Source organism: Xyrauchen texanus, chromosome 4 (genome assembly GCF_025860055.1).
Source record: "Xyrauchen texanus isolate HMW12.3.18 chromosome 4, RBS_HiC_50CHRs, whole genome shotgun sequence".
NCBI classification, from domain to species: Eukaryota; Metazoa; Chordata; class Actinopteri; order Cypriniformes; family Catostomidae; genus Xyrauchen; species Xyrauchen texanus.
The window spans coordinates 21,985,516-22,013,472 of NC_068279.1; the positions used below are offsets into that span (position 1 = coordinate 21,985,516).

General features: G+C 37.3%; 2 protein-coding genes across 4 annotated transcripts; both read right to left on the bottom strand.

Annotated features, from left to right (window-relative positions):
• Positions 1 to 863: 863 nt before the first annotated feature.
• LOC127642104 (transmembrane protein 119-like) lies at positions 864 to 3,808 on the bottom strand. Its single transcript, XM_052124836.1, has 2 exons — positions 3,588 to 3,808; positions 864 to 2,089 (listed from the first exon to the last, which is right to left on the bottom strand). The coding sequence occupies exon 2, from the start codon at positions 2,086 to 2,088 to the stop codon at positions 1,207 to 1,209; it is 882 nt and encodes a 293-aa protein (XP_051980796.1). The 5' UTR covers position 2,089; positions 3,588 to 3,808; the 3' UTR covers positions 864 to 1,206.
• A 635-nt stretch (positions 3,809 to 4,443) lies between these two features.
• On the bottom strand, positions 4,444 to 27,508 carry coro1cb (coronin, actin binding protein, 1Cb). 3 transcript variants are annotated; one of them, XM_052124729.1, is made up of 12 exons: positions 26,368 to 27,508; positions 24,486 to 25,619; positions 20,470 to 20,669; positions 17,722 to 17,844; positions 17,456 to 17,585; positions 14,272 to 14,453; positions 14,071 to 14,190; positions 13,868 to 13,972; positions 13,560 to 13,705; positions 9,706 to 9,763; positions 9,050 to 9,295; positions 4,444 to 7,426 (listed from the first exon to the last, which is right to left on the bottom strand). In XM_052124729.1, the coding sequence occupies exons 1-12, from the start codon at positions 27,494 to 27,496 to the stop codon at positions 7,307 to 7,309; spliced, it is 3,693 nt and encodes a 1,230-aa protein (XP_051980689.1). In that variant the 5' UTR covers positions 27,497 to 27,508; the 3' UTR covers positions 4,444 to 7,306. The 3 variants fall into 3 exon arrangements, with proteins under 3 accessions (XP_051980689.1, XP_051980694.1, XP_051980705.1); XM_052124734.1 differs by lacking the exon at positions 26,368 to 27,508 and adding an exon at positions 25,845 to 25,897; XM_052124745.1 differs by lacking the exons at positions 24,486 to 25,619; positions 26,368 to 27,508 and adding an exon at positions 22,578 to 22,717.
• Positions 27,509 to 27,957: the final 449 nt, after the last annotated feature.

Here is a 27,957-nt window from a genome sequence, read left to right on the forward strand (position 1 = left end):
CGTCACACGGTCGGACGCCCCTCCCAGGATTGTTGATTGACAGCAGTGTTTCAACACAGACCCGCCCTCGCTCGTGAGCGAGCTGTCAATCATGGTCCGTCATCATTGTTGATACACTGGAGCAGAATGGCGCCTAAGCGATTGTGGTTTTCTGTTCTTCGGTGTAATAACGAACACAGCAGTCATTTTGATGTTCCTAAATCTGAACCGCTGAAGACGCAGTGGCTGAGTTTTGTTTACGATGGGAATATTCCCCACGAGCAACGTCAATGCGTTCATGTTTGCGCGGATCATTTTTCACCAGACTGCTTTATAAACGAGGGTCAGTATAAAGCTGGTTTTGCTAAGAAGCTGCTGCTGAAAAAAGATTCGGTACCAACTATTTATATTCCCTCTGCACCTCCAGAAGAAGTAAGTGTAACGTTTTATTACCTTTATATTAATCTTTGCAAATCGCTTGCACGCTTCACAATGAATGTGGCTAATGTTTACACTCAGGGTACATTACGGCATGTTTTCCATAACGTAACGACATTCTCAATATAATTCATAATCCCACGTTTATAATGAACAACGCGTTATGGTTATTGTGTTATTAAAAACTGTGTACGGAGGGGCGGGGTGACCAAAGCTCATTATCATTTAAAGTCATATGCACTGAAACGGCGTGCTGAAAACAGAGCTGTTTTTGAGCAGGTAAAATTAGTGTTTTCTTAAAATACTAATGAGAATTTATTACAAAGTTTTCATTTAGACCCTAAAGATTCATATTAACTTGTACAAAAATGGCATTATATGACCCCTTTAAGGTAAAGTTAGGGATGAAGAATATCATTAGCTCAAAACAACAGAAGTGACAAAAAGAGATTCTGGACACTCAAAACTCAAAATGCAATTTTTATATTACAGTCTTGCCTTATAGGCATTCGTTCACACAACAAATTCCTTTTACATTAAGTAAATTAATAATAATAATAAAAAAAAGCTTTTTAAAACAGATTACACCATTGATATGTGGTATAAGATCGTGACAGTCATGAACAATATTAAAGCCATCTCTTTTTCTCAAAAAAGCAGACTACTTGTCCTGACTAGCAATCATGAGAGCTTCCACTGCATTCTTTGGTGTTACAATTTGACCCAATCTACACTTTGGCCTGTGTTTACATCTAAAATTTTTCCTTTAAAGCTTTCAAAACGTCCACACTAAAATGCTGTTTTCTCTTCACTGATAAATGGAGAGCCTGAAGTATCAACTTCCTGTTTGTTCATGTCGTCTTGGATCACAGAATTCTCTAGCCCTGATGGATGTTTGCTCTCACCAGGGGGGCCAGAGCCAGAGGGGTCAGTCTTTTCCATGTCACAAACAGGGACACTGTCCTGGGATCTGCTCGGGCTGTTCTTTTCCACAAAATCTTCAACAACGGACTGATTTGAAGTCTTGTCCTCTTGCAAGCTATATGTCTCCTCGTGACTCTTATCAGACTGAGGGTTTTCCTCATCATCTGGTTTTTGGTCTTCCACCTTTTCGTTCCTCTCCTTCCATGGAGTTTTGGCTGGAGTTCGTAGATTCTTGGTAGCCAACATGATGTCCTCTTGGAGCTGCTTAGCTGAATTCAGCGGCTCCTCGCTGGAGTTTGTGTTTGTTTTCTCTGGTACTTCATTAAAGAACCTTGCTCCTCCATTCTTGTCTCTCTCATCGACGTACATCTTGGAGGGGAATGCGCATGGGTAGTAGGTGCTGCCTTTTCGTCTGCGACTCAAGAAGGCAGCCAAACATATGATGATGGAGACAGCCAGAATTAACGTGGTAATGACAACTATCAGAAGGAAGTTCTCTTTTAAGAAGTCCACCACCTGATTCAAGAGGGGCTTGGTATGCTTTTCTCCATTTATGGAGGTGGACATAACAGACTCATTGAGGAAGGAGGAAATGCTCGGTGTGGGGATCAGGTCTGTGCTCCTAGACTCCCACTGCCCACTGCCTTCCAAAGAGTCATTGAAAATGACTGGGGCGGCATGAGCGCTGCTGCTGTTTATCAGAATGATGGACAGGCCAATGAGGCAGCAGAAAACTGAGTGGTCCATCCTATGATTAAATACATGAGGTGGATGAAAAAAGTAATTTAAAAAGTCATAAACCAAATGTAAAGAATTAGTTAATTCAGGAAATGTGTTTCACATATGCAATCATGCAAGCCAGTTTCTGGAGCAGCATTGGTAGGTCTTTCTGAATGAATATTACTTCATGTAAGATACCCAGTGCCTTAACCAATTACAACTTTGCAGCTTGTAAAGTTTAGGAGACTTCACTTTACCTTATTGTAACCACTAAACACTTTTCCAGCTTGGATGGATAGATGGAAGGAAGGAAGGAAAATACATAGCAACCAGAGTCAGAACTATGTGAATGTTTGTGTTGAATTTTGTGGATGTATCATAAGAGCTCTTGGATGAGTTACAACTGATCACCTTAGTCTTGGTTTAAGAATTTTGTAAAAAAAAAAAACTTAAAGAAATTAAACCATGTCTGACGAATAACGGTATGCTGGCTTTGTATGCCATAGTTAAATTCAACTTTAAACACATTGGTATTTTCACACTTCATCATGGATTTAATTTCTGTTCTATTCAGCATCAAGAATCTCAGTTATAATAGGGAACTTCAGTTCTCTTTCCTGTGGTGCAGGCAGAACTCAAAGGGCCACATAGAAACTATATGATATTGAGCCTAATTTATTAAGTTCTCAGCTACTGCAGGCACACATCAGTTCCTTGTAGGCTCATTACTGAGGTTTCCTAAAACATTTAAATGAGTTTTATGGTCATCTTGCACAGGCTCAACATGATCCCACCAAGCTCATAGTTAAAAAGTGAGATATTTCCAACATTTGACATAAAGTAAGACTAATTACCTTTTTTTGAAGGATAATAATAATAGTTTGAATGAGATTTAACAAAACACAGCTGGCAAACCTATTTAGCCATATAAGGCAAACCTTTAAATTAGAACTCATGGTGATTCATTTCTTTAAAAAAAACATCTTTCCATTCTATAACCGAAGGTTTCTGATACATCTGTGCTCTGTGCCATCTGTGCTCAAGCTGACGACCATAATCATCACTGGGCAAGTGGTGCACAATGGAAATAGTATCAAGCTCATGTGGCGCCACACTCTCCAACACACACTCACACTCTCTCTCACACACACACACACACACACACACACACACACACACACACACACACACACACACACCATTAATATGTTCACAGTGGTCTCCTGCCTGCTTCAAAGTATTTCCAATATTCAAAAAGCACTGTCCTTGGCACACTAATGTCCTTTCATGTGCATATAAGGGTCACCTTGCCAAAATCAACTGTGAAAGTTCGTTCTGGAATTATTCTTTGTTACAGAACCTTTGTAAGTAGATCCTATGTAAATTAATCTGTTGCATCTTAACAAGAATCTTTTAAAGCTGTGCATTCCTTTAAGGGTAATCATCTGTCTATCATAACATTGGTAGAAACTGTTTTTAAAATATAAAAAAGGCAAAAAAGTGCAGAAATCTGAATTCATACTTACTTTATTCAAGGGCTGAAGTTCTAAAACATGCCTTGCTTGCAGGGTAATTGTGGAAAACCTAGTGAAGATGATCTCACAGAGTAAAGCAAACTTCTGCTCTATCCTCCTCTCAAGTTGGATGTTCTGTTGTTACAGACTGCACGAAGAAGGACAGTTGGATTGGTGAGGGGGAAAAAAAACTCTTATTCTCCCCTCCTCCTTCCACTTCTCCTTCTTTTACTTTGCCCCAGAAAGACTGACTGGGCTGTTTCCAGACACACTGTTCTCGTTAAGCTTTGGGAAAGGCTGTAGAGGGGGGCAGCTGAGTTTTTCCCCCCTGCTTGTGCACTGCAGAATTTCAAGCAACCAGATGTTAGCACAACCAGAGAAGGCTGCTCCTGTCTTTTGTTCTTTTTATAAACTGTACAACGAGGGAATCTCCTGTACTCTCCCGTTTCCAGTTTCCTCTCATGTCTGACTTCCAATATCTTTCTGTGTAAAAAATGTCAGCCAGAAAAGGCTGCAGCATTCTTCTTAACATTTATTCTGTTGGAGAATTACTTTAAATAGGCCATTATAAAATAGGTAGTTGAAGCATAATGTGTCCATTTTCTTTTATCATAATCAATACTATACTTTATATGAATGTACGAGGGAAACTGGTCACAAGTTTATCATGATTTTAGTAACCTTTTTTGCCTAAACATATTCATTTTAAATAGTCCAGCAGTTTGACAACTTTTTAAAAGAAGCCAATCAATATTTTGTATAGTCTCTCAACTAAAGTAATGTTTAATGAATGAATCATTTGAATCATCAACAGCATTTATAGCATAATGTTAATTGCCAATAAAATAAAAAATAACTCATCCCTCATTTATATAAAAAAAGAAAAGAAAAATAAATCATGGTTATGGTAAGGCACAATGGAAGTGAATAAGGCCAATCCATAAACATTAATAAATATGTTTGTGGTAATCAACATTATGGCACAAAAAAACCAAAAGATCAATACAAAAACTTGTATGGAATAGATAACATTCCTTTAATATTATACCATAAAATGCAAATTATTCATGAAATAATTACCAAAAAAAATGTTTTTAGACGGAATACAGAATGCCATACTGCAGAATGAGAAAACTAACCAAACCGATTTTGGTCTTGTCTCTTCTTAATGCTTGTGACATAGCAAGTATGAGAAACGTGTTGGCCTTTTAACAGAAGCAATCAGGTCCCAGAGGAGGAGGTATCTTGGACGTATAATGACTTGTCAAGACATACAAGATCGTGGAAACAGCCGCTTTAAGAGCATACAGAGAGAGAGAAATGAGGCTAAATTATGTAGTATGTTTTCTTTTCATGTTATTCAATCCTCACTGCAAAATAATTACCTTAGAATGTAGGATATGAAGCCAAACATTACTTAACCTTGCAATGAACAGACAAAGAAAATATATCACAATGATTTTGATGGTTTCTCAGGCATCTCATGTAACCATAACAGCAAAGGGGCATGTGAAATCATATTGACAGACATAGTAAACATAATTTTGGTTATTCAAATTTGCATGATATCATAGTAAACAATCAATGAAACACCAAGAAAATGAAACAGCAGATTTCACAAAGAAGTATAAAAGAAAGGATTTATTGTAGAGTCAACCTTTTTTTATTTTAGGTGAAATTTGGAATGCATGCACAAGACTGTTTAGGACACAGATAAGTGCTCAGATTCATGGATGTTGTCCTTCAGCACGGAGGTCTGTCTAAAACCAGTAACACACACAGAGGCACCAATACATTTAAGGTACATGTACATCAGAAGAGCTCGCAGGTAGCCACTGCCTCTTAAAGCCGAGTTCACATATCAGATCATGTGTCTGTAAGCCCAATATTCTGTAACATGATTATAAATAATTACAATGTGGTGAAAAAACTGGAGAGCATGGATAATGTTTGAATTTCAAAACAGCAAAACAAATGTCATTTCCTAATCAAAATAAGATAACGCGTCTGTGGGCAAAAACTTCATGTAAGTTTTGAGCATCCTATGTTTTGACTTCAAAGTGGTTAATTTCCTGAGGTGCAACAGTAATTTCATAATTATAGTACAATAAAGTTGAAACAACTGCAGGTATTTGATTTATGAATTCTATACACGATAACGCATGTTAATGCTTATCAAACCTTTACGTTCACATTCATTTTGCAACATTATGTTATTGCTTCTGTTCATATTATTTTAACTTATTGTGGTATATTTTGTAAAACCCTGTCCTCAGATGTCTTATCATGAAGTATGTTGATCACAAAGCAGTGTGTGAAGGGAATTGTTCACCCAAAATTGATAATTCTCTCATCATTTACACTCCCTTATGCCATCCAAGATGGATATTGCTTTCTTTCAGCTGCTGAACTAAAATTAAGATTTTTAGAAGAATTTTGTAGCTCCGTAGGTCCATAAAATGCAAGTGAACGGGTGACAAAACTTTGAAAATCCAAAAATCAAATAAACCAGCATAAATGTAATCCATAAGACTCCAGTGGTTACATCCATGTCTTCAGAAGAGATATGATAGGTGTGGGTGAGAAACAGATCAATATAAGTCCTTTTTTAAATATAAATTCTCCTGCTCAGTCAATCTACACTTTCACTTTCTTCTTCTTGTGTTTTTGGTGATTCACATTCTTCATGCATATCGCACCCTACTGGGCAGAGAGAAGAATTTATAGCAAAATGGACTTACCATATAATTTCTGAAGATATGGATTAAAACACTGGAGTCATATGGATTACTTTTATGCTACCTTTATGTGCTTTTTGGCACCCATTCAATTGCAATGCATGGCCTACAGAGCTGAAATATTCTTCTAAAAATCATAATTTGTGTTACGTAGAAGAAAGGAATTCATACATATGGGATGGCATGAGGGTGAGTAAATTATGAGAGAATGTTCATTTTTGAGTGATCTATCCCTTTAATACTCCAGCTATCATAATCACCACAACGGACAATGTTAGACTGCTTTTAAAATCCTAAATGTCGAATGAGAAGCTCATTGATGTGTGTGATTACTGTAAGCACTCCATAAGTTTTAATGGTTATGAACATCTCTTGTGTTTCACTACATATACTTATTTATACTTAGTTTCTTAAAGTACCAATGGCCTTTACAATCACTTAAAAATCATATGAACACAGTTCCAACTGCCTTTGTTTTGCTGATGTCCCACATTGAACAGTATGACATGTAAATCCTTGTTTTTCAGTAAGCCACTCTACCTACAACTTGGGGAAAAAAACATACAAAAGTAGAAATAAAAGGAGAGGCAACTGTGTCACCTCAAATTTGGCAGCACAACATAAAAGGAAAGAAAAATACTGATGTGTATATACAACAACACTCTGTAACCGGTTAATATCAGAATACATCTGGAAATATTGTTACAATAACAATAAGTAAGAACATTTTAACAAAATGTAAAACACCAGTTAAACCAGTGACCGCCCATCGCCACTAAATTCCTTTTTTGTTATGTGAATGCTTGGGGGAGACTTGACAAAAGTAAAAGTCCATCTTGGAATGTGGCTTGAAGTTGTCTTTGTGAGAAACACCAAGCGGAATGATCGAGTCAAATTGAGAACTTTGGCAGTGACTGACACCGCCCTCCCCCCTGCCCAACTGAATCTCACTCTCTCCATATTGGCGCAATGGCTCAGATCACCACCAGTGTCTTAGATTGCCACTTTAGCCACCTGCTCTTCCAGTTTGGCGATTCTCCTGTCCTGCAGTGTGACCAGATCTCTAAGGGACTTCACTTCTCGCAGCAGCTCCTCTAACTTCACTTCATTCTTCTACAGAGCAAGATAAAGAAACAAAATATTGTTTTTTTTTGCACAAATCAAATATCATTCTATTCTTATTCTTTGTAGTCTATAGTCAAGGGTCATAGGAACGATCAGAAAATTGAATGCATATATATTGTGTATATATATATATATATATATATATATATATATATATATATATATATATATATATATATATACATATACATAACACCAAAAATATTCAGATAATTAAAATGTATTAAATTTTTGTGGCAGAAGAATTAATCATTGATAAGATGATACAAAAAACGGCTTTAGAATACAATGTATTGTTTACTACCATATTATTGAACATAAGACACTGGCATACAGTTCACAGAAATCCATTTCACAAGTGAATTTGTCAATCAGTTTGAGATTTATTATGAGGGCTTGTTTAAGGACCCATCAATTTACATCTGCATCAGACATGCTTGTGTAGCTTCTCGGGTGCGTTGCGTCATAAACAGGTCACTGTGTCAAGGTAAATATAGTTTAATACTTAGAACAGATCTTGAGATCTCTTATTTCGGATTTGCGCTCCATTAAGTGGTTTGAACGCAAGAACGTAAAGCATGTTTGTGTTGTGCTGCTGAAGGATTGTTTTCTTCACTGTATAAACTGTGCATTGCCCATACAGCTGAAGTTTCACTTACTGCCCTCTGGAGTAAACAGATGGTGCTACAAGCTTGCATTTCTCAGGAATCTTCCTTATTATGGTCCAGGGGCATTAATTGCGTAACATTTTTAACCCGTTATTTTTTATACAATTAATCGCACGGAATTACGCGTTAAATTGACAGCCCTAATATATATATATATACACTTATCAGCCACAACATTAAAACCACTGACAGGTGAAGTGAATAACATCGATTATCTCCTTACTATGGCACCTGTCAAGGGGTGGGATATATTAGGCAGCAAATGAATAGTCAGTTCTTGAATTTCATGTGTTGGAAGCAGGAAAAATGGTCCTGTGGGATGTTACCGGTATCCAGTGGTTAAAGGAAGGACAACCGGTGAACCAGCAACAGGGTCATGTGCGCCCAACGCTCATTGATGCTCATGAGAAGCAAAGGCAACCCTGTCTGGTCCAGTCACGTAGAAGAGCTACTGTAGCACAAACTGCTGAAAAACGTAATGCTGGCCATGATAGAAAGGTGTCCGGACACACAGTGCATCACATCTTGCTGCGTATGGGGCTGCGTGGCAATAGATATATATATATATATATATATATATATATATATATATATATATATATACATACACACACAGTTATATTTAAATACGGCAAATATACTATATATATATATATATATATATATATATATATATATATATATATATATATATATATACATATAATTCATATATATATAATTCATATATATATATATATATATATTCATATATATATATATATATATATATATATATATATTCATATATATATATATATATACATATATATATAATTCATATTATTAAAATATATTAAGCGAATCTGAATTCACCTATACGAGCTGTTATCTTAAACTCAAAAAGGGAAAAAATAAAAACACATGCTAATAAAACAGGGTCACCATAAAGCATCAGCCTTACTCTGGTTATCTTGGGAGAGGCGACAGGCTTCTGAGGAGTTGGTGGCTCCTCTGCCTTCTTGGCTGTCTTGTTATCCAGCACATTTTTCTTGATTACTTTGAGGTCACGGTTCTTGCCCGGCACATAGCCATGTTTGAGGGAGATCAGGATTGGTTCACCGTTCTTGCCTTCAAACCACTCTTCAGCCTCCAGTGCAGGGTCAGGACCTGCTGTGTCGGGATACAGGTCATCCTGAAAGAGGTCTGACTGCCAGGAGCAGAAGAGACAGGAAAATCTTTAATCAATATTTTACATTAATTTATTCATGCTGCTTGTTTTCTATGAAAACCAATGCTGTTTTTCTGATAAATGAAAACAAACATCCTCCCCCATTTTTCTTCATTAATTAATGACCATTAAACTGCACTTGATTGAGCTTTGCCAATAAAAACACACAATAAATAATTGAGAGATTCATGGCAAAGCACAACCCTTATCTAACCTACTCAGATATTTATATAATTTACTATCACTTCAATGCAAAAATGTTTATATTGATGCAATTGTATTGATTTGAACATTGTTCAAATCACTGTTTTACTAATTGAAAACATGTTAATGTAAGAAAATCTAAATGACTATTTTCATAATCACAAACACAATACAGTAAAAAGTACCTTTCTAGGGACGGTCATGATAATTGGCTCACACTTTCTCTCATGAAGTTTATAAAACCTGAAAAAATAAACAGTGTCATTATAACAATGAAAGACTTCCATAACAACAGTACCAATAAATAAATAAATAAATAAATAACTAGACTGAAAGGTTTGTGGACAAACTATAGATTGGCTTAAAAGAGCCTAGTCTGAAAGTTTATAGATAGACAGACAGACAGACAGACAGATATATTAGCTTGATGTTGCTAGTACACTTTAGCACTTAGCTAGGCGCAGCAAGCATCTTTTTGCATATAGATAGGTGTTGCTAGCATGTTTTAACATGTAGCTAGCATGTATTAACAATTAGCTAGGCATTGTTCGCATGTTTTAGCATGTTGTTTGAATATTGCTTTGCTAGGCCAGGATTTTGAATTTGGTTGCTAGGCATTTACCAGGGTGATACTAACAAGGTTCCTTGCAAGCTGAGTCAAAAGAGCCAACCCGGATGTCTCTACAATGTTCTTGTGCTGAGATATGCGTTTTGCTACTTGGTTGCTAGGGTGATACAAATTGGTTGATAGGCAAATACCAGGGTGATACTAACAAGGCTCCTTGCTAGCCTGAGTCAAATGAGGCAACCTGGAAGTCTCTACGTTGTTCTGGTGCAGAGATATGCGTTTTGCTACTCAGTTGTTAGGGTGATCCCATCTGGTTGCTAGGCAATTATCAGGGTGTTACTTAAAAGGCTCCTTGCTAGCCTGAGTCAAATAAGCCAACCCAGAAGTTTCTGATGTTCTGGTGCTGATATATGTGTTTTGCTACTCAGTTATTAGGGTGATCCCATCTAGTTTAGGTTACTGGATAGCCACGACCTAGCAACCATTTAGAGCACCCTAGCAACCAGCCCTTTTGACTTACATTAAAAATGGCTGAGAGGGATATCTTCGGATCAGAATGTTCTAGAGACGTGAGCAATCAGCCTTCAAGTATCCACTTGGAAACTACTTAGCCATGCCCTAGCAACCATTTAAAGCACCCTAGCAACCAAATCTCAATTGAATTCCATTCAAAATCGCTTAGATGGGTATCTCAGGATCAGAAAGTATTGTATTGCTCTACAAAGATAGATACTTTTCTATCAGGCATTAAAAAACTGAATAAAGGCGGAGATTATACATTTATTTTGCCACTCTCTCTCTGTTAATTTATTATTCAGTTTTAATAATAATACAAATGTAGTTATATAATTTATAGAACTTTTAATGTTTGTCGCAAAGCAGGCGAGTTTACTTTGCACAAATAAAAAATACATTTACATATTCATCTCTGGCTTGCTTTTACTTGCATGTCAATGATTACCCCTCCGTGTGTCAATGATGCCGATATCTACTTTTATATTTAATTTAATCACTGAGAAGGTTTACCTGCAAAATTAGTAGCTCCAAACAAGCCTCAAGAATGGACACAGAGTAGCCCTATAACACTTTTCCTTGAGCAGAATATTGCACTACAGATCGCTAAGTTTGTTCAAAGGAGAAAGCGAGACGTGCAAGGTTGCCAGATTGTACAAAATAAGTATAACATTAGGCGGAATATTTCCAATTTGCGCAAGTATAAATCTCAAACTGGGGGTGTTTCGTCTCTTATCTGGCAACCCTGAGCATGTTAAACGCTTGTGGAGACACGTTAGGTCCCAATGCAAGTTAACTGAAATATCCAATGAAAAATAAAAACGTTTTTACGATAAATGAGCAGCGGGCCATATATTGCCCATGTCCACTTTAGCTGTTAGCGAGATTATCATTAAATCTGCGTCGGCAGTCCTAAATAGTCAATCACTTGGGCATCCGCCGAAATATCTTCAATGGGAGAACCATGGCATTGCTCTTTCCCTGCTGTCCATGACCCAGTCCGAATAAACCAGTTGAGAAACACTGCTTTAACTCAAACACTCATGTCAGACCCCCTCGCCTCGCTTCTCTCAGACATTTTCTCCGCTGCGCGCGCGCATACGTGTCGCAAGTTGACGAGTCTGACAAGCAGACAAGGAATAAAGGAGATGCACACGCGCACGTGAGATTCTCCGTCCGGTTGCATTTTTTTCTCAATACCGTAGATAAGCAAATGTACATGGTATGATAACAGTCATTTTTCAAACCGTGGTATACCGTGAAACCGGTATCCGCTGCAACCCTAGTCACCTCATGAATAACATACAGCAAACATCATTTTTTCCAGATAATTTTTTTTTTATTGATATGAATACATACATATAACAATGCAAAACAAAACATAAATACACTGAATCAATATTTAACCCCCACTATTACCCCTCCCCAATCACTAACCCCACCCTGACCCCCAACGAACATCCCTGTGGTCATATATAAATATACATACACAAAATATATACAGTATATACAGTATATATATTTTCAGGGTTTTCCTGCATAGAGAATTACTAGGCGGCCACCTCCGTCAAATTTCGTGCCGCCTCCGGCTGTCTACAAAACTCTGGTGGGTGTCTTCGTGGAAAACAGTAACAAACGTTGCACTCGGTGGATTGTTATTTGTAACTACAAATCTTGGCAATAATAATAAAATAATTCCGTTGTCGAATAGTTGCTTGATGTAATTTAACATGTATGATTATTATATATATATATATAATAATCATACACATTTAAAACTATACTTCTCTCTCCACAGCCCCTCCACGAGAGTCCCCCAAAAATGCCAAATAACGTCCCCATTTCCCATCAAACAAATCCCAGATCCCCAGCCTTCTACATGACACCTCCTTAAAAGCTGCCACCCTCCCCATCTCCACGCACCACTCCCGAAACGAGGGCGCTCCAGCCGTCTTCCATCCACTTAAAATAATCTGTCTGCCTAACATAACACTGGTCAGGACCCACTTTTTTTATACCAATACATCACCTAAAATACTCTATGTGTCTCCATCTTCAACAAGCCAACCTAACAAGTTTAAATAGTAGATCAGTAGGTTGGCTTTTTATTTTTATTTTAAAGATTTATCACAAATATTCTTAGCTTCAAAATGACATTTCAATGACATTTGGAATCCACAGCAATACATGCTCACAATGTGGGCTTCGTTAGGTTTCACAATCAATTATAAAAGGTCTCCCCCTACTGGAGAAAATAAACCTAGCTACATGAGTAAAACATCATTCAGGTCACACCACTCAGAACCACAATCACTACAATCCAGCAAAAACATGGCAGGTGCAGCCGTCCTGAAGCAGGGTCAGAGATTAACTTTTACACTAAGGGGCAATATTTGATGCCTGGAATAGATATCAAGTGGCATTCTTTTCCCTTTGCAAGGGCATTTTTTTCCAAACATTTTACAACGTCTATTTCATGTCAAATACATAAATGTAATCAATTAATTCAGTTTGAATAATGGCATGTTTCAATAGTTACAAATCGCCTGATCTCTACAAGGTTTAATGTCCAATGTCAATGTATGTTTTTTTCTGAAATATTTCCAAATATTTCAGTTATCAAGCTTACACTACGTAGCCTACAAAACTAATCTAATGCAACAACACAGAGGAGATGACAGTATTTCTCCAAATCTGGAATGAGGAGTGATAGAAGTGGAGTGCAGCAGAACTTGGCAACATCTGCACAACGGATGGCGCACTACAATTAATGTTCAGTGAAATTCAGTTTCAGATGATTTTGAAAGGTTTAAGATCACATTTACTTGTGTCTTTAGATCACAATTGCTCTATACTTAAAAAAAAAAGAGATACTATTCCTCCTGCTGTTTAGTTCAGACCAAAAGCAAATATTCTATTGCATTTTATTGACAATCAAAACAACTTCAAAACTCATACCTGGCTATCTCACACTTGTTGACGTCTAGGCCTCTTTTAGGCATGTAGCCCATGCCTCTCTGGGGCTCCTTACTGGAAAACGTGTTGAGGTAGTGCACATATGGCGCCTCGTCTGTGATCTCAAAGTAACGGATACTGCTGTCACCCTGGATGAGCAAACAAATTATTTGTTTTTATAGTTTTTTTATAAGTTATGTTGCTTTATAATACTCAATTTTCTTGTCAAAATGATACATAACATTTCATTTATTCAAATCAAGATGGCTAAACTCACATTGCCAGTGTCACATAAGAAATACCAACCCCACCTTTCCACACAGGTACACAACATTGGTGTCAGGGTCATAGAATGGAAGTAACACTCCGTTGCTGGTGTCCATTTCATGCACAGATATTGGATCCTCCATGCTTTTCTTAAAGGGACAAACATTAAAAAATATTTCATGACAACACTGTAAAATAAGATCTAATTTTTCAAACATAAGGAAAAAGTGTCCATTCCATGACTTACTGGATTCCATAAGGCCAGCTGCCGTTCACTCATACGACTGAAGCCGGTGGTGAAGATGTTTCCATCAGCCAGAAAGATGGCCCTCATTGGTCGAGCCCCCTCATGGGCCTTGTCCTTCTCCTGTGATCATCAATGCTAGTGAGACACTCAGATTCATGAGATAACAAGACTTTAACATAGTAGTGAGATGTTTTCACTTACTGCAGTGATCTTCCCTTTGCGTGGATCGATGACTCGCAGTTTCTTGTCTTTGCAAGCAGTACAAATGAGGCTGCCGTTGCGACTCCAGCAGACGCTGAAGATCACATCAGGATGCATGTCCTCCAGGTTGATCATGGCTTCTCCTGTGCCCACGTTCCAAATGATGATGAGGTTATCGCATCCTGAAGGACAAGAAGACAAAGTGGTTCTTTGATTGTTCAGTCACGCAACAAAACAGTTACATGTAGGTTTTGAGAAGCAGTTTAACAAAATGTAATTAACATTCTTCACATTAACTAATGTGCAATTTGATATTCCAAAATATAAGGATTATTATCTCTTTCCATTTTTTTAAATCAGTCTATATTTAGACCACTATTTAATTATGGACTTAAAAACTAAAGACATTATGGATTGATAGAAAACACTGGTGTGATGATGTAACGAACCCCGCTCCTCTAGCTCACCCCGCTTCTTCGAGCTCACACGCTCGCTCCCAATCACCCCCCTCTGGCTCTCACGCTCGCTCCCAATCACCAGAGTATTAGTTTCACCCGCACTCGTCCCAATCACTCGATTATTAGTTTCACCTGCACTGTTCGTTTTCCCCTATTTATACTGCCCTGCAAAAGCAAAAGACCTCAACTCACTAGAGTGTGAAACTGAGAAAAATTACTTTAAAGTTTCTGTTTTGTCCAGACAAAAGTATTATAGGTAGGACTCCCAAAATTTCACAACTAGTTGCTATACTGAAGAAATGTTTGTATGCAAAAAAAATCTTGAGCTCAAAATTGACCTTTGACCCTTGTTTGGCAGTTACTGTACTCTGCCTTTGTATCATGTGCCAAAAATCAGGAGTCATGCAAAGGCAAAAGGCCGTAACTGACATATAATCAATATTTACTTGCTGTTCACCATACTTAAATCCATTATAAGAACACCTAACCAAGGTCTAGTCATCATGGTATTTGTTTTAAATTATATAGAAGACCTTTGGTTGTTCCTATTTAGTGCTATAATGATCAGGATAGTGCGGCAACACTAACACAGTTAAACAGTATAACAGATAAGTTACTTTGCAGTACAGTATGTACAGTATGAATAAATACAATAAATATTTTCACAATAAAGATAATTTAATTATAATTGAATACAAAGGTATATGTATTTAAATGCAAGATATAGAGTAATAATTAATTAAACATTAGACCAATACATTAGAGATTAGAGACTGCTCATTCCAAGTTTTTTACTGCTCCAAATAAAATCTTACTGAAAGCTAATTTTTTGAGATATCGACCTAAAATTTGGAACACAACTTGTCCATAGGTATATATGACAAAGCATTCTTGAAATACAACCATTTAAGTTTGGATAGTGATTTTCATGTCTGTGCGAAAAAAGGGGGAGGGGTGACAGTTAAAGGGTTAAGGGCCACCAAACTGCTCAAGATGCTCAGTCAACGAACTTGACTTGGATTACTACTTTTTAATTCTGAGATAATATAGACAGAGTATACCGAAAAAAAGTTGGAATTACTTTTACTATTTAGGTTAGCCTACTTTGTACGGACGTTAGCGATAACCAGCTGTAAAATCTGACGTGAACACCTGCAAGAAGGAAATATGGCTCAAACACGTATGGATTGTTATGGATACAGCAGATGACGTGCATTGCTATGGATTATATCTTCTATGGATTATAGCGGATTGCATGGAAAGGTAGGATGTCTCTGTATTTAATATTTGGTTTTCAGCATCTGATGTGAGGCGAGTGTCAGCGTCAACGTTAGCGCTAATTTACGTGACAAAGATTAAATTTAGCAAGCTCCGGGCTGTCACTGTCATTGACAGATCTGAACCATCGCCCTATCACATCGCTATCACAGAGTAATAATACAAACAAGCAGTCGGCAGTCTACACTTTATTTCAAAGATGTGTCGTGTGTATGTTACGCGGTTTGGTGACAATAAAAGAGCGGTAATCTTTGACAGTATGACAAAGCCAGTGTACAGTAACATCACAGCGGCACCGTAACATCTCTCTTGATGCCAGGCGAATCAAAGTCAGAACACCTTAACTCAAATTAAGCCTGCCGGAACAAAGGCTAAGAGCCGTAACAACTGTTACGGCGTTCTGCTGTGGTTTCTCGTATGGTTTTGGATGTTACGGTTGTCATAGCCCTTTAATTTGTCGTTAAAACAATCAAATTGACTCACGATATTTATTCACATGATAAAGGAGGTCTTGAATACCCCAAAAATGACATTAACTCATTTTTGACCAAACATGATGTTATGGCGTTTTGCCTTTGTAGGGCAGTATACGCTGCCCTTTCGTCTCACACTTGTTGGTTATTGTTTAGTTTACCCCTTCGCTTTGCCAGCTCTAGTGTTCCCCTAGCTCCCCTGTCTATTCAACTCGCTTGTCTTATTCTACTTACTTGTTATACTGATTCTGATTTCCCCGGCTTCGACCTTACGCTTTCCTCGACCACTCTTCTGTAGATTCGCCCCTTTGCCATATCCTGATTCCCCGGCTTTGACCTATCGCTCCCCATTACTACTCTTCTCTGGATTTGCCCTTTTGTACTTTTTTTTTTCGCTTTTTTTCATTTGCCTGCTCTTTCAATAAAAGCAGTTTTTGGCTACATTGTGACTGTCTCTTCTTGTGCGGGTTACAGATGATAATGGATGTAAGGTTGTTTAATAGTAAACAGCCAATAAAAAAAATCTAAATCTTTCATTTAAAAATGGATAGTTCTGTTCCTAAATGCTGATGGGTAAACATCGCACAAAAATTTTTATAAAAGTACAGCTTTGCTAAAATTCACAATATAGTAAATGTACAATAAAACAGCTTTGACATGACATAACTGATCACCTAGCTGTGCAGCATTGATTGAAGCCAATTATAAAATGTAGTTTTTACATGTCAGTGACTACATCCTGGATGAAACTTGCTTAATAAAACATAGTTTAATGAAAATGTGTGTTCTTAATATTTTTATTATATAGTTATAAAAGACGAATATGAATTTTCCCTCTTATAACTTTAGCCATGATTTATATTCACAGTACAGCACATCCTCTCATACCTTATTGCATTAATATGAATGAATGAATTAATAAATACATTTAAATTAAATGGAAAGAAAGTAGGTAGCCATGTTCATTACACTTACCTGCACTTAGCAGAACATTGCGGACTGTTGGATGCCACGTCACTATCCCCACCCTCTTGGAATGGCCCTCCAAAACCACGACTGGCTCAGAAAGAGGAGAGGTGAGGCCATTCTCAGGGATCTGCCACACCTATGTGACGAAGACGTAAATATTTTATCAGATGCACGACAAGAGCCATGTATGGGGTACAAGCTAACAGCAATCCTTCCTGGTTTCTCAACAGGGTTTGAGAGGATATGTTTTTAAGTGATGGAGCTGAGCATACCATAACTGTACAATCTTCAGAGCCGCTGGCAATGACGTGATCATTGTTTGGGCACCAGTCGATGTCCAGTACAGGACCTGTGTGACCGCAAACAGTGGGGTAGGCCTTGTCAATACGACCCGTCTGCAAACAGGAACCAGTAGCGTGAGCATGAATTTATATGTAATCTAGCATTGTTCTCATCAACCAAGCCACGTAATATTTAGTGTTCCTGGGTAAGGATTTTAACAAATAATTTTTTAGAGATTGCTCTAAAGACACACCTTAAGGAATATTAGCTTTTTATTTTCCTGGTCACAAAGTTTTTTTTATTGAATATTGATGGAGCAACATAATTTGAGTGAAAGATAACAATAGAAGGTTGTTTTTAATAAAATATTTTTTTTTTACATAACTGTGGCTAGGGAGACCTTTACCCTATACCTGGGGTAAAAGGCTCCCTCACTTGGGGTAAAAGGCCACCAGGGGGGTTATATTGATATAGTGTAGATACCAGGGCAATAGTTATAGGGCACAATTTGTCAATTTATGCAAATACTTTTGAGACAGTAAGATGAGTAACAAATTAAGATACTTCATATTCAAAATTACTACCTCAGAAAAGGTTGCATTACTTTTTGTTAATTCAATCACATTTGACACTTCATAATATCCTTTTCTGATTTTGTATTGATTTATATAGATATCAAGGAATTGCAAAATATATATAAACAGAATCAACATTTAACCCCCACTATTATATTATATTATATTGTCTAAGTCAAAAATAAATTTGAGTGCCCAATATATCACACATAAAACTCTTTGTAGAGTTTCTGAATTGCATAAGGTGCACCCTTACATCTCTAGATGCAGACTTGATGTTTTTTTTTAGAATCCTAGCCCAATCTCCCTCCTCCAATCCCAAGTTTAGATCTTTCACCCATAATCTCTTGAGTGAAGTTGAAGCTCCGTCCCCCAGACTCTGAATTAACAGGGAGTAATACACTGATGCCTCATGACCTTTTCCAAAAGCAGTAATCACCTCTCCCAGAGTATCTGCTGCTTTAGGGGGGGGTGTATGTTACTCCCAAAAATAGTACAGACCAGGTGGCGCATCTGTAAATACCTAAAGAACTGAGATCAGGGAATCCCAAAATGTTGAAGGATCTCAACACTCCACTCTCATATAGGTCACCGACCATATTAACCTCCCTCTCAATCCACTCTGACCAGCAGAAAGGGGACTTATTAATACATAATTTTGGGTTCAGCCATATGTTCGAGGCTACATTTAAATAAATGTCCAAACTAAATACTCTGGACACGTTTGTCCATACCAAGTGCAAATGCGAGATAACGAGGTGTAACTTAACTTCTCCGGTTAGTTTGATAGAAAGGCATAACATTTTTGACAATATTTTAATGTCTAGCTGGATCAGGGAAATTGGACGGTAACTCTTACACTCGCTTGGATCTTTGTCCTTTTTAAGAATCAGACTGATCCAGACTTGTGACATGGTAGACATTTCATAACATCTTAAGTTTTCTACAAACAAATTTATCACCATTGTGAATGGATGTGAGTGTGAGCCCACTCTGGATATTTTTCCCCACAACAAATCTATTCCCCTACTTAAAAACAATGCATTTTATGGGAGCCTTTAGACCCTGCAACGGGGCGACTTTTTACCCCAAATACTATCCTTTCACTTATTGGACAGTTATAAAATGCTTTTCATTTAATCACATTTAACAAAATTGAAAATGTCAAGTAAGTTTTTTTGTCTCAAAATAAATAATTTCCAGAATATCCATTAGCTACATACATTTACAAGATTAAAAAAATTATTAAATATTAGATCAAATTACCTCAAAATCAAATTTTAGACATTGGACGCAATGATCTGAAGGAACAGGAAAATGTTGCAGTGCATAGTGACAAACAGGTGTTTAGGAAAGTTCAGTGGAATTTTTGATGAGACTTTAGTGTTTCGGGGGTCTTTAGCCCTGTTGTACCCGCTAGCTGATGAAGTGCTTTTAGAGCTAACCATATCAAGACAATTTATTTCTACTATATGTTTTTCCATGACTTTTCAAGATTGTATTAATTTCCCATAGTTTTGATGCAATCAACCATAGTGTGTTACTACAGTAATATGGTGTTCATCCAGTAAACGTGTTTTAATTTTGTGGTTACTATGATTTTACAAAAAAATACCATGGTGATTCTACGGTTACTGTAGTAAAACCAGGATTAGGTTTAGGGGTAGGGATTGGTATATAGGGGGTCTGTGAGGCTCAGTGATCCCCCTTATACTGTATGTTAGAATTTACTTGGTGCAAATATTATCTGCACCTGTTTGCAAATGGATGCAAAAAGCATCTAACACTATTTGAAAAGAAGATGCTTTTGGTTGCTATTTACAAACTATTTTTAAGTGTAAAGCCACTGTCTTTTTTTTTTTTACAAACCATTATACTTTTTAGAACTTAGTGACCATTTTATTCATAAACAGCATGCATAATGAAATACACTGTAAACATAATGAAAACAAGCAAACTACTTTGCAATCTTCTCATACTGAATTAATTCTGTTGTTAATTTATTTATTGGCATTTATAATAATAATTCAAACCATACAAATCACAAGAATAATAATATACTGAATCAATTCTACACTAACTTTTGCATGTTATTTGAATCAAATATGATAGTATGTTATTGCTGTAAATTGTTGCCCGTAGGGTTCTGAGATTATTGCTTACCTTTTGCAGAGGGAGAACAAGAAAAGCTCCTCCACCACTAGCTTCCACAATAATTGCAACAAATTTGGGGTTTACTGCACAAAAGGAACTGTCCCAGGTAACCCGCGAAACCCTGATGTCATCATAGCACTGGTCATTCTTCACCGCCTGGCCAAACACATGACGGAATTTACTCTGTCGTACAACTCGTCTGATCATTTCTAAGAAGAGAATGGGGGAAAAAAGATATAGTAGATTGTGCTCTTGCTTGTCATATAATGATCTTTTATATTAAAATATAGGCTCAGTAACAGAACATACGTTTTTACAACTTTGTTACGACTAAACATAGAAATATTAGAATTATATAAATTGTGGCAAATATTAGAAGAGATATTGAAGATCTAATGCAGAATCCTAGCGGATGCATTCTTAATAGCAGATGAATTAATGGATTTTCAGTGCTTTTCCTTTGCTTTCAGCCTTAATTTCGAGTGTATCATATTAGGGTAAGATGAGCTGTCAGCAACAAACCGCTGTGAAACAGTTTTCCATTTCAATCTGTGTGCACTTCTGAATCAAAGACAAGTGGGAAAATCAAATGCAGTTTTGTGTGTGTGAACCAATATAGCTAGACTCTACAAAAACATATTAGGCTATACACTGAGAAAACGTGTAAAGTCAACCTGCAAAAAAAAACTTAATTATACAAAGCCATGCCTGCTTTTTAAATATTATTTTAATAATAAGCAATTTCACATTGCTTGTTGAAATAAAACATTCTATGTTTGATGATTAAACTAACATTTATAATCTTTAAAAGTATAAAAGTACGTTTTCTTGTTTTCTCTGTCTTTCCCTACCAGATCTAATTAGTGTATTAATCAAGTAGGATAAATCTAGGATGAATCTCAACAACACATGTAAATTTATTTGAATTCCAAGAAGATCAACTCACAATTTCAGTAAGCACTTCAGTTTCCCACAATACTTAAAGGATCAAAACCTTGACCCTATGATGGCCAAAAATGCTGTACAAATGCTTTACAAAACAGAAATAGGAAAGAAAAAAAGCCTGCCTTGGAAGGTTATGATACACAGGCAAAGAGTACTTACTTACTATAACCAATGTTATAAATATTAATAACACATTAAACACATATTATAAATAATAGAACTAAAACACCAATCGGTATTTGTAATAATATATTAATAATCAAGTATTATTTGAGCTGCCTTTACAAATACATATGTGCATTATCTATCGAAAAACACTACTGCTGAGATCATGTCCCTGAATGTTGGCCATCTTAATAAATAATAAACAAAAACAATATCAGACAGCTGTAGAATTAAATGTGGTCATGACAATACAATCCTGGATGTGGTTCTGGAAATAGGTCAGATTTATGGCTGTGTGCGTGTGTGTGTGTGTGTGTGTGTGTGTGTGTGTGCGTGTGTGTGATTTCTAATGGCCGAGCTGCGATATCGATGATGATGATGATGATGAGCATCCCGGCAAAATCACACACCAACATTTACAATCCGACTTCAAGATTGATTAATATGAAGACAGAAAATGCATATGAAAGGTAACGGATGAAAGCAAAGATAAGATATTCGGTTAAGAAAGCAAATTAAAAACATGACATACTCGATGGATAGGCAGGCTTTCGCTGGTGTGAGAAAACGAGCTATCCGCTAACAGAACAAATGAATGAAAACAGATCGAGAAAAAAACATTGCGTAAAAATATTTTAAATAATGCAGCTTCTTTTGAAAAGAGCATGTTTTCATTTGCACGTACTGGAAATAAATGTGACGTGCTCTGATTTACAGGCGTGCTATCAAACCGGCACCGGTCAACTTTCAATTAATATCTAATCATTTCTGCTTATATCGCATCTGTGCATGCAAGCAAATGCTATAGTTACACATATCTGAAAATAATGCTATATGAACCAAAAAAACTGCGTATTCATGAACGCAAGATGTTCGGTTAGATACTAGTTGTATCTAGGGCTTGTGTTTTAAAATCAGTGATGCTTGCTAAAACCGAGTTAGCATTCCTGAAGTGGCTATTGCACCACTGTGCCATGCATCAATATGATCAAATGCACAAATCTTACCTTTATCAGGACTACTTCTCTCAAATGGTTAAATTAATTGAATTAGCCACAGATTCAGTTGTGCTGGTGACTCTCTCAGTCAATTGCGGCTAGCCACAATAGCTTCCCTCCTCTCCTTTATTTTGAATGAACGGGAGAAAACGCCCTTGTTCTCCTCTCCCCTCCCTCCCCTCCTCCTAATGTCCTCCTACATGGACATCACCATGTGTGTGAATGAGAAGAAAGTGATACAAAATGTTCCGGATTGACCGACACGTCACTGTGTATTATTTGGGACGTTTTAAAATGGAAAACTTCTACACTTGAGCATCACTATTATTACAGACACCTCATAACTGCATCAGGCCCTAGCATAATGGGGGCCATAAGCTAGGACCCCCTAAGATTTTCAAATTGTGGCCCCCTGCCTACAGGTACACTGAAACAACCTGTCTCCTATTCGTGAAGCACCCGCAATATTAATCAAGCACAATTAGCACTGAAAGCACAGACGCTGTGTTTGCGCCATTTTCCAATCCGCTCAATTCATATAGTGAATCGGGCGCAAAAAACTGTGCAAACAGCAAGTGCATATAAAAGCTTCTTTCAGTCGGCACAATTTATTATCAGAGAATTCATCCCACCATTCCACAGACAATCAATCAATGTTTTGCTTCTTGTTTGCTTTCTCTCCAAACTCATGAGTGAACTCCCTATCCTCTGTCAAGTTTTAAATAAATTGCTATACTGAACCCATGGTTGTGGGCCCCCTGGTGGTTGCGGGGCCCTATACGGCCACGTATGTTGCTTATTATGTCGGGCCGGCACTGAACTGCATGATGTTCCATTTGGTGCTTTTAAAACACATTGTGCTTCACCTTCAACATGCTGATAATGTTACAGAACTCTGGCAATTATGGTACTGAAAGAGCGAAAAGGATGATGTCATGCTCTATATCTATATCTAAATAGTTGGATAATGTTACAAAGTGCAGTGTTCCAACATATCTAATTTGAAGTCTTATTTTTCTGCTTCAGTGTGGTTATGCACAACAAGCTCTCTAGTGGACCATGGCCTTTTACTAGCACTCAAGAGGGCCTGAACAGAAAAGGCAATTCAAAATGTTTTGTCTTCTATTATGTTGCAATCAAATTAATGTTATATATGTAACACTTTAAAAAAAAATGCTTACTATTAAGATTTACTCATTTATAAAAATGTAATTGTTTAATGATAAAACTGATAGTTTTTTTTTATTTAAATTAGTTGAACATTCCTCAATTTTATGGAAATTTAATGTAATGCCATGTTACTTTCATATATACCAATAGAAACGTATGAGAAACGTATGACAGTAATTGTTTTTTGAAAGAAAAATCATACTTTATTTGATGTCCTCTGTAGAGGTCATCAGGACCTCTGCAATGTCTGCAACACAGATTTAATGAAAATGTTGAAAAAGATGTTTATAGCTTTATAAATGCATTCTGATATAAATCCGTATAAGCAGTGTCTGCATTTAATAGGTGTTAAATCAGAATGAGTATTTGTCAGCACGTTGTCACAGAAATCTCATAGAAATATCTCATATTTCATAGGAATATTGTTCTTTTTTTTGCCCTATTCACCTGGAGTGTCTCACCAACAGGTGAAATAGGTGAGAACACATGCATTGAGTCCCTATGAGCCTTACATAGGAAATCAAAGAAATCAATGTCTTTCTTGTAAAAGAAAATAATAAATCTGCTTTTGAAAAAAAAAAAAAGACAGCTTTGCATTTTTAAATTGGCATAGATACTGTAGATTTCTGAGCCTCTCTTTAACCTACAACTGAGACCCATTTAAACCTGAACAAGATTCTCTATATAACTCTGTCTGTTGTATACTGGATGAATACTGGTAATGCAATCAGCTTGAAAATCTCTTACCTTGCTTTGGCGAGGATCTTCTTCCCATTTTATTGGGAGAAGTTTGGACATCAAAGGCTCTCTTCATCTGTGATACTTTTAGGCTCTGGCTTCCAGCAGCTCCATCTGGCCTGGCTTCCGTTATGTTTGTCCTGCTGTGATGTATCACTTTCTCCTGGATTTTGTTGCTTTCTCTTATGAGTTTGGAGACGGGCCTGAAACTGGACAGTTCATTTTCCTCTGAGGTAGAAGAATCACTGCTTGGAATCCTACAGGCATGAGGATATCTGGTTGAGGCTGAGATCGGTTGAGAGTCTTCTTTATGCTCAATGCCCAGCACATAGCTTTCAGAGTCATCTTTAGCATATTTGATAGAACATTCCTCATTTGCCAAAACCGAGTCTTTACCTGAGAAGATCTTCTCTGTATCAGTTTGAGCAAATGGATTACGAGTTTTCTTTGGAACAGGTGGTGGTGGGCCCTTCATTTTTGCTTTTTTCTTTAATAATGGCCTCAGCTGAGACATATCCAAACCTATTTGTTTTTTATCATAAGAATCATCAACAGTTCCTGTCACGTCATCACAGTCAGGTGCAACCCTTTCATCGTATATGTCCAAATAATTTCTTGGAATATCAACCTCAGGCTCAAACCCTATGGACATGTACATGCAGGATGGGGACTCAGGAGAGACTGTGCAATAAGGTAACATATCCAGACATGATGCATGCATATTAAAAGCCTCAAAAGAATCCAGTGCTGCCTGCTTTCTGCCCATTTTAATATTTTTGAGCAGTAGATCTGAATATTCGCTTGCCTCATCAATGGAATGAGAAGCAGATTCTTTACGAGTAACAGCCTTTATAAAGGGATTCTTTGGTTTCTTTGGAACAGGTGGTGGTGGTCCTTTGATTTTATTATTTTTCTCTGTCTTCTGAGTGTCTTCAGATAGAATGTCGGGGATCATAGTCGGCATCTCAGTGTAAGGGACATATAAATGGGAGACATCAGATGACTTCCTTCTCTCTTGATCAGGAAATGTATGAATCTGAAGTTGTGGTGTGATCACGGCAGTGAAATAGAGAGGCTCTCTTTCCTGTTGCAAAGAGGCTGTCAGTGTCCCTCTTGCAGTGTCGCCATCAGCACCATCCAAATCTGAGTGAGAAAAAGAATTCAAATGGTTTACGACAAATGGATCTAAACAGCCACTTTTGGAAAGATCTGACAGTGATTCCTTCACTCTGGCCTCTGCATTTGTGTCATCCTGACTGTAATAGATCTTTGGATCGCAGATTATTTTGCCCAGACACTCTTTTTGACCATAGCAGATGGCTTCTGTCTCTGTTGTCTGTTTATCTGGAACAGTTCTTTGAATATTACCTTTTTGGCCTGATAACTCATTCAAAGTCGAAGTAGTATTTCCTCCATGACCAAGACTATCACCAGCTTTCCTCATTTCTGTGGATGGAGACTGAACAACTGTTTGATAAGCAGTGTGTTCTCCAAACACTCCCTTTTTGGCTGAGTGTGGTGCATTGCTAACAGGGACATTTTTAGCCCTGGACTGAGCTAAACTCTCCAATGACATGACTGCTGAGATTTTTTCCATGACTGTGAATGCCCCTTTGTGCTAATTCTGCTTCTTAGTGTAACATAAAGGTTGAGGAGGGTCAGTCAACGTATTGTTTTGCTTGAAATCTAGATCGAATGAGAAGAATGCCTCTTATTTAAAATCCAACTAAATTCTCAATGGGACTACAGCTACTGTATATATGAATTTTGGGGATCTGTAACAAAGTTGAGTTGAATGTTGTCACTTGTGGTGTGTGTCTAGATCTTAATGAACAATGCTCCTTAGCTAACTTAGTTTCTTTATTGGGAATATGTAAGATTTTGTCCTTACCTTTAATTTTGCAGCAATCAGAGCTTATAGTCTCTTCTCTTCCCAACATTGGTAATGGTGTATGCAAAGTCTGGCTTCTATGGTCTTTTCTCAAGTTTTCTTTTGGTTTCATTGCAAAATGACTATTAGTTTGTGAAGCATCATTATGCTTTTGGGAAATACATTTTGAAATATCAGCCATGCTGGGAGATACTGAACTGATATTTTTGTCCTCTTGGAAGCCTAAAGTATCATGTTTACTGAGTCCAGTGATTGACAGAGAATCTGAAGTCACAGTCTCCAGGCACAAAGAATTGTCTCTATCCAAATATTCAAGTCTGTCAGCAGCAGAAATGTCTTGTTGAAGACTTTCAGAACTATCATTGCAAACTCCATCACAAATGATACTCATATCATTATTTAGGGTCTGGTCACATTCATAATCATATGATGTTTGGGAATCATTGAAATGCTCTTTGTCCTCTGAAACTCCTTTATCCTGGAATGGCTTTCTTTCAAGTAATTTAGCATTCTCTGATTCTCCCTGTAGCATTACAGGGCAAAAGTGCTTCCGCAAAGATTCTTGCTTAATTTCTCCATCTTCAACCGTCTTATGTATTGCCTTTGCCCCTTTGTTCCTATTGTGTCTGTCAGACACTGTCCGTGTCTCATTCTTCTCAATGCGCTCAACATCCTCTGTTGAATCCCCTTGACAAGAACATTCTAACATGTTTGGAGTATCCTTGGGATGCGGCAGAGTTTTGTTAGTCATTCCTTTTGTTTTGTAATCCTGCTGCTGACCCACAGCACCAAATATGCCCAGACTGTCTGTAGCAGTTGCTTCGTTTTCTAGCGTTTTGAATTCTGAGGCACGTGGAACTCTTGTTGGGCTCAGCTGAGGATTTGGTGTCTTGACATTCTGTAAAACATTTGTGTCATTACTCTGACTGACTCTTTTTCCGCCCTGGTTGAGAGAGGGCTCACTGTTGTCATTAAGTCTTATTGGCTCCTGAACAAATTCCTGATCTGTTCCTTGGCTGCGTATAGATTCTGTGCTGTTGGAATGTGCATCCTCCTCACTTTGGTTTAAAATCTCATAGTCAATAACAGCATCGGTCAAGACTTTCTCTTTGTCCTGTTTCTGTCCCATTACCTCTGTGAGGAACACAGATCACCACCCATGAATATACGAACAGATCATGTATTTTTATCTGAAACAAGCCCCCTACCATCTTAGTCTCTATCTCTTGTACCACTCTCATCACTCATAACTGGAATGCCTAAAATTAAATGACTCTCGATGTGGCCACTGAGTCACAGAGCCAAAACGGGAACTGGACAACTGGCAGAGTAGATCTGTTACCAGGTGCGAAGGTCACATTAGACATGAAAGGGGAAAACCCACCGACTCCAAACATATCCCATGCTCTTGACAACAACACTCCAGACCTCCTGACCTCAATGTCAGACCAGCAAAAATGTTCTTCTAACTATGAGACTGTAACATGAAATACAAAAGATGCTTCTAGTTCCAAAATCTTTTAGATCTGGTGATGTAATTCTGTTATTCTGTTTGATTTTATTTATTATAATTTTTTTAATCTTGATATA

Excerpts from the sequence above, each read along its gene's own strand:
- coro1cb (XM_052124729.1), bottom strand. The coding sequence starts at position 27,496 with ATGGGACAGAAACAGGACAAAGAGAAAGTCTTGACCGATGCTGTTATT. Across the intron at positions 13,973-14,070 it reads AGCTGGCCTTATGGAATCCA|AAAAGCATGGAGGATCCAAT; the intron begins GTAAGTCATGGA and ends TGTCCCTTTAAG. Across the intron at positions 13,706-13,867 it reads TTGTGTACCTGTGTGGAAAG|GGTGACAGCAGTATCCGTTA; the intron begins GTGGGGTTGGTA and ends TTGCTCATCCAG.
- LOC127642104 (XM_052124836.1), bottom strand. The coding sequence starts at position 2,088 with ATGGACCACTCAGTTTTCTGCTGCCTCATTGGCCTGTCCATCATTCTG.